This window comes from Macaca fascicularis, chromosome 9 (genome assembly GCF_037993035.2).
Source record: "Macaca fascicularis isolate 582-1 chromosome 9, T2T-MFA8v1.1".
Taxonomy (NCBI): Eukaryota; Metazoa; Chordata; class Mammalia; order Primates; family Cercopithecidae; genus Macaca; species Macaca fascicularis.
In genome coordinates this window covers 92771734-92784982 of record NC_088383.1, presented here as the reverse complement: position 1 = coordinate 92784982, position 13249 = coordinate 92771734, and the positions used below count along the sequence as shown (strand labels likewise).

The window sequence follows — 13249 nt, the reverse complement described above, 5'->3', positions numbered from 1 at the left end:
AATTATTACCATTTCACAAATGTCCCATTCCTTATTAAAAACTTTATATTATTAATCCAAGTATATAAACATTAGGAACATATAATTCAATAATTATAGATGTTTAAATTTAAATAACTTAATTTTAATTACTATATATGATAAACATTCTAAAATTTATAGACTCTATGCTCTTTTTTGAGTCTATACTTGGAGGTTTTTTTGGGGGAGAAGGGCAATATATTCTCAAATTATTTTATACATCAGAAAATAACTTTTCCTTCTAATGCCACAATTGTCATATTTCTTGCTCTATTGAAAGTATATTGCCTTAAGAGTCTTGCATGTGCTTGGTTTGTCCTTGTTACTAGAATGATGAGGTTATAAACTTTGGAGGAAATGGCTCTACCAGTGCATGCCAGGAGACACTACCAATAACAGTGAAATGTTGGTTTGTTTGCTGGTTTTTAAATGTTTGTAACCCAGCACTGTTGAAATCTGTCTTATTGAAGATTCGTCACCACACCACGCCCACTGGTCTCTCGGCTTTGCAATTTCTTTTCTGATGATATTCTTGAAGTAGACTAAAGAAAAGATGATGTGGGAAAAAGGAGGAGGAACAAATTCACTTGGCAAATACCAGTTAATAGTTGAATGCCTGTAATTCCAGTTACTTGGGAGATGAGACAGAAGAATCGCTTGAAGCTGGGAGGCAGAGGTTGCAGTGACTCCAGCCTGGGCAACAGAGCAAGATTCTATCTCAAAAAAAAAAAAAAACAACCAAACTGGAAACCTGAAGATAATGGATGTACTCAGAGACATAGTCTAACATCATTTGGACTGTGCTTTTCGGATTTTTTTTCCTGAGAGATTTATGCCATTTAACAAAAATAAGGGGCCTCGGAGTCAAACCATATTATACTCTTGACATTTTGTAGGAGGCACAAACAATAATGATATAATATTGAGGAGCACAGAGGTTTGGCTTCAGTTTTGATTTCCTTTGCTTATCAATTGCATAACCTTAGACAAGTAATCTTAAACTCTCAAAGTCTCAGGTTTTTTTGTTTGTTTGTTTGTTGAGATGGAATCTCATTTGTCACCCAGGCTGGAGTGCAATGGGGCAATCTTGGCTAACTGCAACCTCCACCTCCTGGGTTCAAGGGATTCTCCTGTTTCATGCCTGGATTACAGGCAGGCACCACCACACCTGGCTAATTTTTGTATTTTTTAGTAGAGACAGTGTTTCACCATGTTGGTCAGGCTGATCTCAAATTCCTGACCTCAAGTGATCTGCCCGCCTCGGCCTTTCAAAGTGCTGGGATTACAGGTATGAGCATCATATCTGGCCATCTCTGTTTCCTTAAATAGAAAACAAGTAAATAATGTACCACATGGGGTTGAATGTGCATTCAATGAAATAAAGCTTTTACACAGTTCCTAGCACACAGTAACTATTCTATAAAATGAATATTATTTTTATTAATTTGACTTAAATATTTCCATTAATAAGCTTCTTCCTTGTCTCAAATTCATTCAAGACCTTTAACTAATTTGTGGAATTAATAGGAAAGTATATTTTTTCACTAGTATAATCAGTTCACAAATCAAAACACAAACAGGAGTACATAGTTAAATACAATGCAATAGGTGGCTGTCTCAATACTTTGTTCTAACGATTTATGCCTTCTCTGGTGCATTTTGGCATTGATTTGACATATTCCAAGGAAATCCTTCATATATGCATAGATTAATTGTGTGCCATCCTACAGTGAAGAAACAGATCTATTGTGCTTGGGTTCTTTTCTATTTCTCAGTGCAATACTGCAGACTCATGTCACTAAAAAAATTAGATGTGGAGGGGGAGGGGGGAGGGATTGCATTGGGATTTATACCTGATGTAAATGACAAGTTGATGGGTGCTGACGAGTTGATGGGTGCAGCACACCAACATGGCACAAGTATACATATGTAACAAACCTGCACGTTGTGCACATGTACCCTAGAACTTAAAGTATAATAATAAAAAAGAAAGAAAGAAAGAAAATGTGGCACATATACACCATGGAATACTATGCAGCCATAAAAAAGAATGAATTCATGTCCTTTGCGGGGACATGGATGAAGCTGGAAACCATCATTATGAGCAAACTATAGCAAGGACAGAAAACCAAACACCGCATGTTTTCCCTCATAGGTGGGAATTGAACATAAGAACACTTGGACACAGGATAGGAAACATCACACACTGAGGCCTGTTGTGGAGTGAGGGGATGGGGGAGGGATAGCATTAGGAGATATACCTAATGTAAATGACAAGTTAATGGGTGCAGCACACCAACATGGCACATGTATACATATGTAACAAACACGTTGTGCACATAAAAAAAAATTAGATGTGGAATAAAATATAACTGTACTAATATCTTCATGGTAGCAGGGAACAATGAAAAAAATAAATCTAAAAACAAATTATGTCATTTAAAACATGCAATAATGTCTTCACCTTGAGCACTTTTTTGTTAAACTTTTAAAGATCTTTTGGGATAAAGTCTATCTTATGATAAAAAGAGATATAGCCTAATCTTAACTACTTCTGTATCTTTTTCTTGTAAATTTATGTAAAACTAAATTTAATACCTTTTAAATGAGAACACATTTTGTAAAAATCTATCTTTTCACTTATTGTCTGTATCTATATACTAAATATTTTCTATATCTATATTCATTACCTATATGTACATAGATTTCCTTACATATATACCTATAGCCCCCCACACAAAGAAAAAGATATTTGCAATGATGTTTATCTAACCCGTAATATTTGTATCATACACACACATATCAAGAAAGATGTCCACAGTGATGTTTATATAATGTTAATAAGGCTTAGAGCTGGATGTTATGATTTTGAGTTTACCTTTTATAACTTTCTTCTTCATATATTATATTGCTTAAATTTCTTTATAATGGGAATAAAAGAACAATAGAGTTATATTTTAAAAAAATACATTTAACTCCCTATTTCCTCTCTAACTTCATGGTAAAATTCTTCATATAAATCTATATTTTCTAGTTTAAAAATGTAAAAAGTTAAATTGGATTCAGGACTGTGTCATAAAATTATAGCAAAACTCAGGCAAGTGTTAAGTAGGAAAATTTTCATTTATTCATTCCTTCAAAAGATGTTTATTGAATGCCTATCCTGGGCCAGATGCCATTCCATACACGTGGGATATATCAGTGAACAAAATACGATCTTTTGATGTACAAAAATCCACTCAAAATGGATTAAAAGCTTAAACATAAGACATGAAACTGTAAAACTAATAGTAGAAAATATTGGGAAAAGACTTCAGGACATTGGTGTGGGCAAAGATTTTGTAAGACTCCAAAGAAATATGAATTTTCCAATGAAAGCAAAAATAGGCAAATGGGATTACATTAGGCAGAAAAGCTTTTACACAGAAAATGAAACAATTGACAAAGTGAAGAGACAACCTACAGAATAAGAGAAAATATTTGCAAACTATCTAATCAACAAGAGATTAATAACCAGAATATATAAAGAACTCAACTGATAAAGACCAAATAATCCAATTTAAAAATGGGCCAAAGCCATCAGAGAAATGCAAACCAAAACCACAATGAGATACCATCTCACACCAGTTAGAATGGCAATCATTAAAAAGTCAGGAAACAACAGGTGCTGGAGAGGATGTGGAGAAATAGGAACACTTTTACACTGTTGGTGGGACTGTAATCTGGTTCAACCATTGTGGAAAACAGTATGGCGATTCCTCAAGGATCTAGAACTAGAAATACCATATGACCCAGTCATCCCATTACTGGGTATATACCCAAAGGATTATAAATCATGCTGCTATAAAGACACATGCACACGTATGTTCATTGCGGCACTATTCACAATAGCAAAGACTTGGAATCAACCCAAATGTCCATCAGTGACAGACTGGATTAAGAAAATGTGGCACATATACACCATGGAATACTATGCAGCCATAAAAAAGGATGAGATTGTGTCCTTTATAGGGACATGGATGCAGCTGGAAACCATCATTCTCAGCAAACTATCACAAGAACAGAAAACCAAACACCGCATGTTCTCACTCATAGGTGGGAATTGAACAATGAGATCACTTGGACTCTGGAAGGGGAACATCACACACCAGGGCCTATTATGGGGAGGGGGCGGGGGGGGATGGCATTGGGATTTATACCTGATGGAAATGACAAGTTGATGGGTGCAGCACACCAACATGGCACAAGTATACATATGTAACAAACCTGCATGTTGTGCACATGTACCCTAGAACTTAAAGTATAATAAAAATAAAATAAATAAAAATGGGCCAAAGATGTGAATAGACAATTCTCAAAAGAATATATACAAAAAGCCAATAGGCATATGAAAAAATGCTCAACATCACCAATCATCAAGGCAATGAAAATCAAAATCACAATGAAATATTATGTCATCCCAACAGGAATTGCTATTATCAAAAAAACAAACAAAAAAATCACAAATGCTGGTAAGGATATGGATAAGGAGGAAGATTTATACACTATTGGGGGGAATGTATAGTAGTACAGCCATTATGGAAAACAGTATGGAGGCTCCTCAAAAAATTAAAAATAGAACTATAAAATGATTCAGTAATCCTACTGCTAGGTATACATCCAAAAGAAAGAAAATCAATATATTGAAGACATATCTGCATGCCTATGTTTATCACAGAACTATTCACAGTAGCCAAGATATGGAATCAACCAAAATGTTTATCAACAGATGAGTGAATAAAGCAAATGTGGTACATATTATTTGGCCATAAAAAAGAGCGAAGTCCTGTCATTTGCAGAAACATGGATAAAATTGAAGGTTATTATGTAAAGTGAAATAAGCCAGGCACAGAAGAAATAAATCACATATTCTGATTCATATGTGAGAGCTAAAAAATGGATCTCATGGAGGTAGAGAGTAGAATGGTGCTTACCAGAGGCTGAGAAGGGAAGGAAGATTGGGATAATGATAAGATGGTTAATGGATACAAAATTACAGATAGAGAAAATAAATAAGTTATAGTATTCAACAGTATGGCAGGTAATTTATAGTTAAAAAAATTTATTGTATATTTCAAAATAGCTACATAAGAAGAATTGTGATGGTCTCAATACAAAGAAAAATGTTGGAGTTGATGGATATTCCAATTACCCTGATTTATCATTACACATTATATATATGAATCCAAATATCACATATATCCCCAAAATACGCACAACTAGGTTATATCAATAGTGTATGTATACACACACACAAACACACACACACACACACACACACAAATAATTAAAAGTGAATGCCAAAAATTGCCCTGAATCTGACTTCTTGGTAGCAATATACCTATTTAAAATGCAAATAGTATAATCAAGTATGAAGCAAAACAGTATCTGATTACGTCAAACATTCTCAAAACAGAAAACTGGCTTTGATTAGTCTTCTAAAAAGTGAAAAAAAATATTTTAAATTTGAATGATAATTACAATTATTGAACAAAAATTACATTTTAATTTAAGGTTTTATCGTTCCACTTTACTTTGAATACTCTATAACATACTCCTGTTAATGTTTATTTAATCATGTCACCTTTAGAAAAAGTTTTAAAAACAGAAAACTTCTAAAGAAATATGTTAATATAGCTAATATATTTTATGTAACATATTTTAGTATAGTACCACATACTAATTAATGTCCAATACAAAGTTTATCTAAATAACTTTCTTAGAATAAATGCTGAAAGGTTTATTTAACTGATTTTTTTTCCTATGCAGATAGCATTATTTTAAAATCACAAACTAAGAGTGTCAATAAACAACTGATTCGCTTAACTTACTTATTCTCAAGCCAAGTTATTTTTGGTAGATGCCCTTAAATTTCAATTTACAGCATTACCTTATCCAGTTACCTGTATGTACATCTTCAATTAATTTCAACGAGAAATTGCATTATGGAAAACTGTAGTGTAAGGTGTTTACTGATAGTTTTATAGATGAGACAGGTATTTATTCATGGTCGATTTAGCTTTTAATTTATTTACTTTTTTACACTAAAATTATTGCAGCAGCCATCTTCTCAATTACCCATTTGTCTGTGTGGATAAGTTGAGTTAAAATTACCATGTGATGAGAATTTCAGGTTTTGCATGCTCAGCTTACTCTCAAGAAAAGATGGGTTGGGTTTTTAATTAGGTTTGCCTCCTAAGAGGCAATGTAACAGAGGGAACTCCGTCTGCTGGTGGCTGATAGATGTAGATTAAAATTAAAACTCCACTACTGGGTCTTCGTGGAAATTACTTAACCTCTCAAAGTTTCAGGGAATTTATCTATACAGTGGGTAATCAAACCTACCTCAAAGAGCCTCTACGATAGGTTAAGGAGACTACATCCATTAAATGCACATAATCTAACCAATATGAAGCATGCTATAAATGTTAGCTATTTGTTGTGATGGTTACAAGAACTCTTCAGATTTCATGATTATAAACCCTACTTAGCCTTTTGTTCAGGTAAATGGCTTATATTTATCTAGCATCATAGAGAGTTCCACCCCAAGTCCTTATCAATATTTTTTCAAAAGCTTTGCTAAATGAATCAACAGGCATTGCAGATGGCTGGAGGGATAAAAATACAGGAATGCAGTTCCTGCAGTTCTGAATTTCTTTCCTCCATTAACACAGACCCACAGGGACTCTACCTAGACTCTACCTAAATGGTGCTCCAGCCACGGAACATTTTGTTAATTACATTACATGGTAACCTCTCTGTGGTATCCCACAAGATAAAAACATTTTCCCCTAATCTGGAATCAGATTTAGAAGGAGTTCTTTTGTACCAGAAGAGATATGGTTTTGTTAATTTTGTAACTGAATCTGTTCTTTTTGTTTAGCTTGTTTGCGTCTTTCACTTTGGCCCTAACAAGGTGAAAGTCAAGTTTGTGATTACTCGATATGGACTATACAGGCCTTTGCAGCATTTCTGTAATTACTTACTCTTACTCTGATCCTTTCTTTAATTTCTTTGTTGTTTGTTTGCTTTATTTTTCTAAACTCATTTTTAGTGTATTTTACCTTTTTTTCCTGTGTGAATCATTGTAAACTACTTGTATTTCTTTTGGAATAAAGTACACAATTAAAACAAAATTAAATTTAGTCTTTAATATTTATTAGACATATATGAAAGCATCTAAAATATAACTTATGACTTTCTGATACAAACGGAATTCTCTTGCATAAACATTCTGTGGAGTTTATGTCTCACATTAAAAAACAGCAGCACAGACTGTGGTAAATTGAATAAATTAAAGAAAGTGTAGAAAAGAATAATAAATAGGATTAAGAGAACAGAGGAATTGCCTCTTGCTGATTAAAGTGGTCTCTCAAGAAAGTGATATATCTACCTGGTACTATGGGTTGGGGTGAATTATAAAAATAATAAGCTGTTCAATTTGGCAAAACTTCTAGGCTATAAAACATAAAAAAGAGGAGGAAGAAAGGAAAGAATTTTAAAAGAAATAAATGTCCACTACGTATTTTGGAGATCTCCATAAAGCAACTGTGATTCAAATGTTTTGATAAAACAATATATAATGATGTCCTTATTTTTACACAACTATTTTCTAGTTATCTTCTAGTTGGTACAAACAAAAGATCTTAAAAATAAACTGAACTGAATGATATTTGAGGGGAGAAAAACAGATTATAATATAACTTAAGATTACCCACTCAGTCTTTCTTTGCTTTTCTTCTGAATTTCTAGATCTTAAAATGAAAACATAAATAAAGTTGGCCCGAATTTTTTTTCTTAGTGTTTTATGAGTGAATTTCACTTTTGAATATGAATAACCCCTTCCCTTCAAATCTCAGGAAAAAATATACCTGTATCAATTATTTTTTCTCCATCATAAGTTGATAAGAACATTTCAAACACTTCTAAAATTTTAAAGGGCAATTCAAAGATTCAGTCAATATATTGATACCTTCATTACAATGGTTCATTTTGCATTAGTAATTTTATTTCTGTAATCTATATCTTTTGATCATGCTATTTTCTTAAACAAAATAGTTGCCCCCAAATTTTGTTTGTATTATGTTCACAGAGCAAATAAAGACAACATAAACATGTTTATGTTTGATTTAAAACTAAACATAGTGTTTTTAATTGATCTTCCAATAAAATGTATTTTTAATCTGGGAAGATCCCATTTATCTCTTTTTGAAAACAACAACAATAGCGCAAAGATTTTAAACTTTTTTCAACTCAAAGCAAAATGAAAATGTCCTCAATGGATAATAGAAACTATTTTGTTCGTTTATTTGTTTGTTTCTTTTGGCTTTCCATTGTCTCCAAAAGGCTGAATACTAAAAAGTAAAAAAGATAAAAAGTAGAAAGAATATTGATTCAACAAAATGCACTGCCTAAATGTAGCAGCCATGCCTCATCCTTTACTTTTTTCAATCTTCTTTTTTTTCTATGTTGCTGAGAAGGCATGGGCAAAGGGCACAAATATGATTGACTTGTTTTTTTTTTATGTTACATCTCTCAGATGGCAAATATTAATTAAGAAAGTTGATTTATTTTCTTTATAATTTTTTTTTCCCAAACAGAAGCTGGTATAATAGAGTATAAGCATTCAGAAATGTGTTAATGAGTGAATGAATGATGAGTATTATGACCACTAAAATAAGAAACACATCTATTGGAAGAAACATGTCAGCATACAGGACTCTTTATGGAATCAATATGCAATGGAATCTTAAGACTTGATAAGTAATTTGCTTTCGGTAGACTTTGCTTATAGAAAAATATGTACAAATTTGGAAAAACCAACACATACAAAATAAAAAAATCTTACCTTAATATATGTGAAATATGTTATCTGAGATAAAACACTAATTATTGTGAATTTAAGCCATTTTGCAGATGATTAATCCTTAAACAATTTACTCATATTGGACTAAGATAATGTTCCTTCTAATAATAACTAAGAATCCATGTAAAATAAAACATTTTAAGCCTCAAAAATAGAACAGAAGTGAAAGTCATGGAGCATCTTTGTTTATAATCATCTTTGTTCCATGTGATTAATTGAATACTAAAGTTTTGGAAATAATTAAAAATCCTGCCATATTTAACTAAAAACAGAATTTTAAATCTGTACTTTTTCTACATTTCAAATAGATAAGCATTAAAGATGCTACTCCAATGTGCACAACTATTATTATCAAACAGTAGGTTTTAATTGTATAATTACATACTGGGGTATCTTCAGTTCTGTAGAGAACTATGATTTCTTTAATCACAATTAACCTAGTGAGTTAAAGACAAGTCATTCTTCTTGTAAAAAGAGGTTATTTCTCTACTAAATAATGCCCCAACTGAATATTTCAAAAAGTAGTAAATAAATTTTCTTTCTGTCAAAACCATGAATTTCCAAGGCTTTGAATAAAGGTGAGTCACACTAAACCTTTCTTTCAAGAATAGTAAATTATACCTTGAATAATAAATGGTAGGATTTATTATTATACTTGTGGTTTGTATTTTATTTTTATGATTGCCTTCAGTTTATTTCATAACTGTTACATTCCTACTTGTATTTACCTGTCTTTATTGCAGTTATCACTACATAACTTCATATTACATATTAATTTATTAATATTGCTATTTTATATCCCCATTTTTATGCAATAGAATAGAAGCTCCATGGCAACAGGGACTTCACTTTGTTCACTGATAAATTTCCAGTTACAATCTGTAACTATTTTTTAACTAATAAATCCCCAGCTTTAAGATACAAATGCAAAAACTCAAAGAGTTTGATATAGTGGCCCAAGACTTCCTAGCTAGTCTTTGGTGGTCTGGTAAATGAGCCTAGGTTCTCTGAAATAAAAAGGAGCTCAACCTTTCCCCTTCAAATCAAATTTTTATTACATTGATTTAAGAAAATGTGTTAGCAGTTATTATTTCATAGGTATGCTTCCCGAGAGGCCTTCCAATTCTCCTCCTAGAAATATACACACACACACACACACACACACACACACACACACACACACACATATATACACACACACACTATATATACTATACAAATAAATTCTATATATGTGATATATATCCTGGCTACATTTCTAACATAGGTTTTGTAAGCTTAATTCTAGGAACTATAGATTGATTACACAGCACATTTCAGGTGTTACATAAATATTTCATAAAATTGAGGCTCTTCCACATCAAGTCAGTAACTACTTCAGTAAAGCTCTACCATAATTGAATTTTCATATTTTATTCAGAAGGTAAGAGATGGGTTTGAGCAACTCTGAGAAATAAGTTGTCAGTTCCGATTCATACAGAAATACCGTAACTCTGTGTTTCTAAACTCAAGTTTATACTTTTCAAAATGTCTCTTTTATAGATTCCTAAGGATTGAAATTTTAGAGCCACAAATTCCTCTTATTTGAGTTTCATGATGAACTGGGAGTAGAAAGAAGTTGTAAAATGCAAACATTTCATAGTTTCTTCTTTAGACAATTATTTGCCAATTATTTGTCCATTGTGGTTAGGTGTCCCTACTGTTATTCTTACAGTTGTTTCTCCTATGCCTTAATTTTTTAAAAAAAGTAATTAAAAAACCCACAAGACTTACAAAGAGGTGAATTCTAAGATCAACTGAAAATACATCAGAGCATAGATATTCAAGGGTATCTGTAGTGGTGCAGATCCTTACTGGAATTTGTGGAATACAAAAATGAATATGTTTTATTACTTATGGGGACTGTTCAATTTTATAAGCTTAAAATCTAAAAAGTAGTAAAAAAAAAAATTCAGTATAGCCATTTCAGGCAATTCAGTGAGGTGAGGAGTAATCATCATTATTATAGCAGCTAAGATTTACTACAATCATTCCATTTTCCAGGTACTGTGATCTTAGCTATCAGAGTATACTCATCTTTGTAAAACCTGCTCCATTGTAAAATGGATATGTCAGGTCATTATTTTTCCTTTCATCAAGTGTCCTCATTTGTACTAATTATATACTTACCAAGGGAACTTTATCTTATTGCCTAAAATATTGGTCTACCAAAAAATAAAAATAAAAATGATGATCACATGATATTCTAGTTTTCCACTTCATCAGATAAGGATGTCTCGAGGGAAATACAGAAATGGCTTTGATGATAATATAACTTGTCACCTAAAAATGTCATAGGCAATTAATGTGTTTATTGGTCTCGTCACTAGAACAATAAATTATTCTATTTAATTAAGTATTTGGCACCCTGATGGCTACCTGAGTTATGTGTGTATTTTCATCATTCACCCCAGACACGGATGGGGGAGTGCTGGCTTCAGAGTGCTGACTCAGGTCTTAACGGTTCTTATCACTCCCACTTCCATCTACTAATGTAGGTTTCAAAAAGGGATCAGAAATACTTCTGCTTAAGAAAACTCTAAATTTACATTTACATAGGTTTTTAAAAAATCTACAAAAAGAAATCAGACATGGAAGGGATAATTTCTTAAACAACTAGTGTTGAAAAAAAATGGAATATCCATATGTAAAAAAATAAGGTTGGGCCCTTATCTTACACCATATGCAAAAATTAACTCAAAATGGATTAAACATCTAAATATAAGACCTCCAAACCATAAAATGCCTAGAATAAAATATATGAAAGGAGTTTTGTAACACTGGATTTGACAATGATTTATTGAATATGGCGCCAATAGCACAGGCAACAAAAGCAAAAATAGATGGACTACCTCTGATTTTAAAACTTTTTGCCCAATTAGTGACACAATCATCAGGGTGAAAAGGCACCCTATGGAATGGGAGAACATATTTGCAAATCTTACATCTGACAAGGGATTAGTATCATAATATCTAAAAGACTCCAACAACTAAACAGCTAAAATAAATCAAGTAACCCAATTTAAAAAATTAAAATTAAAATAAATCAAGTAACCCAAAAGGAGGGAGAATGGGAGGGGCATGAGGGCTGACAAATTAGCTATCGGCTGCAGTGCTCACTATTTGGGTGGTTGGCACACTAGAAGCCTAAACCTCACCATTATGCAATATATACATGTAACACACCTGCACATGTATCCCCTGAATCTAAAATAAAATTTAAAAAATAAAAAAGTTAAAAATCATGGTCACATAAAAATAAATATATAAGGAAACAAAATCAATTACTCTGTAAGATCTTCTATCTTTTTTTCCACTAGAGTAGGAGGCACATTGGAAACAATGACTTGCATATCCAGCTGATTGACCACAGAGACCTGAAAGAAGAAAAAACAGAATTCATTTAAGTTTTACTCACTGAAATTTCCATAATCAGAAAACCCCCACATTACCTCTTCCCTACTATGCATAGACACAGTGGTTTCTCATTTTCAAATTCAGGAACAATTTTTTTTTTTTTTAAATTATACAATCTACACAAGAGGTTGGAGACTAACTGGGGCAGACTGAGCATGAGAAACTATTTGTTGTTTACCTAGAAATTAAAAATTCTGAGTTATTTCAATTGTTTTTGGTTTTGTGTTTGTTTTATTGGGTATTTACTGAGACATGAAGGGTGGCATTTTTTTAAAAATTTGATTGTTAAGGAACACCCAAGATAATGAAAAATATGTTTTATATTTTACAAGTCTTGAGAGATCATTTATTCATTGTAACTAAGAATCTGAGATATGACTGGCTAGAATAATTCATTCTACGAGGTCATCACATATAGTTTTCTTATCTATTTAACCAACTTTAAATTTGTGTAGGTAGAGATATATATTTAGAACTTTACCTATGGGTTAAATGAGCTAATTTAACGGCTATTGATAACTATGTCTCATTCATTTAAAATCTACTGAATTTCTTCTATGATCTTACATTTGAAAAATAGAAGAAAAATAAAAATATTTATTCTGTGCTTACAACATGGCATTTATTCTTTTCCTCAGTATTTTACAGGTTTAACTCATTGAAATATATAGAAAGAATCAGGTTGTTATTAAGATCATTTCCATTTTAAAATAAGAAACATAAATGGAAGATATATTTAATAACTTAATCCTAATTAAATGCAGTCTGTCTTACACCAGAGCTTGTGCTCTTTACTATTTTTCAATACCGATATAAAAATTCTAAAAGGCCATATATTATCATGCACATACATTTACATACTATTAA

General features: G+C 32.0%; 1 protein-coding gene across 7 annotated transcripts in view; it reads right to left on the bottom strand.

Annotated features, from left to right (window-relative positions):
- The window catches only part of PCDH15 (protocadherin related 15), a 1788406-nt gene that overhangs the window by 38011 nt on the left and 1737146 nt on the right, over window positions 1-13249 (bottom strand). For all 7 annotated transcript variants that reach the window (XM_065521086.2, XM_065521087.1, XM_065521089.2 and 4 more), the window contains one exon: window positions 12254-12342. In XM_065521086.2, the coding sequence (XP_065377158.1) occupies window positions 12254-12342 (89 nt within the window). The remainder of the gene's footprint in view (window positions 1-12253; window positions 12343-13249) is intronic.